The following is a 364-nucleotide window of genomic DNA, read 5'->3' on the forward strand; positions in this document are numbered from 1 at the left end:
GCAGCAGCAGCAAAAAGTGCAGCAGCAGCAGGGCCAGCAGTGCGCACCGAGCGGGAGCAGCAGTAGCAGTAGCAGCAGCGGCTGCAGCAGCAGCAGAAGCAACACGGGCAGCAGTAGCAGCAGCTCAGCGCACACAGGAGGAGGAGGAGCAGCAGCAACAGGAGCAGGAGCAGCAGCAGCAGCAGCAGCATGTTTGTTTTATTTTGTGCGCAGTGCTCAAGGGAGACGGCTTTTATCCTGCTTCAGATGTTTGGTCCTTCGGTGTCGCCTTTTGGGAAGCTCTGACGGGTCAAATTGCCTTCGACGGTATGCTGCTGCTGCTGCTGCTGCTGCTGCTGCTGCTGGTGGTGCTGTTTTGCTGCTG

At 58.8% G+C, this 364-nt stretch overlaps 1 protein-coding gene across 1 annotated transcript in view; it reads left to right on the plus strand.

The window, feature by feature from the left end:
* ETH_00033965 (uncharacterized protein) overlaps positions 1-364 on the plus strand; it is a gene marked incomplete at both ends in the record, with an annotated part of 938 nt that overhangs the window by 190 nt on the left and 384 nt on the right. The window contains one exon of the mRNA XM_013374414.1: positions 1-306. Coding sequence (XP_013229868.1) covers positions 1-306 — 306 coding nt within the window. The remainder of the gene's footprint in view (positions 307-364) is intronic.

This window comes from Eimeria tenella, genomic scaffold (genome assembly GCF_000499545.2).
Source record: "Eimeria tenella Houghton genomic scaffold, Eth_scaff2008, whole genome shotgun sequence".
Taxonomy (NCBI): Eukaryota; Apicomplexa; class Conoidasida; order Eucoccidiorida; family Eimeriidae; genus Eimeria; species Eimeria tenella.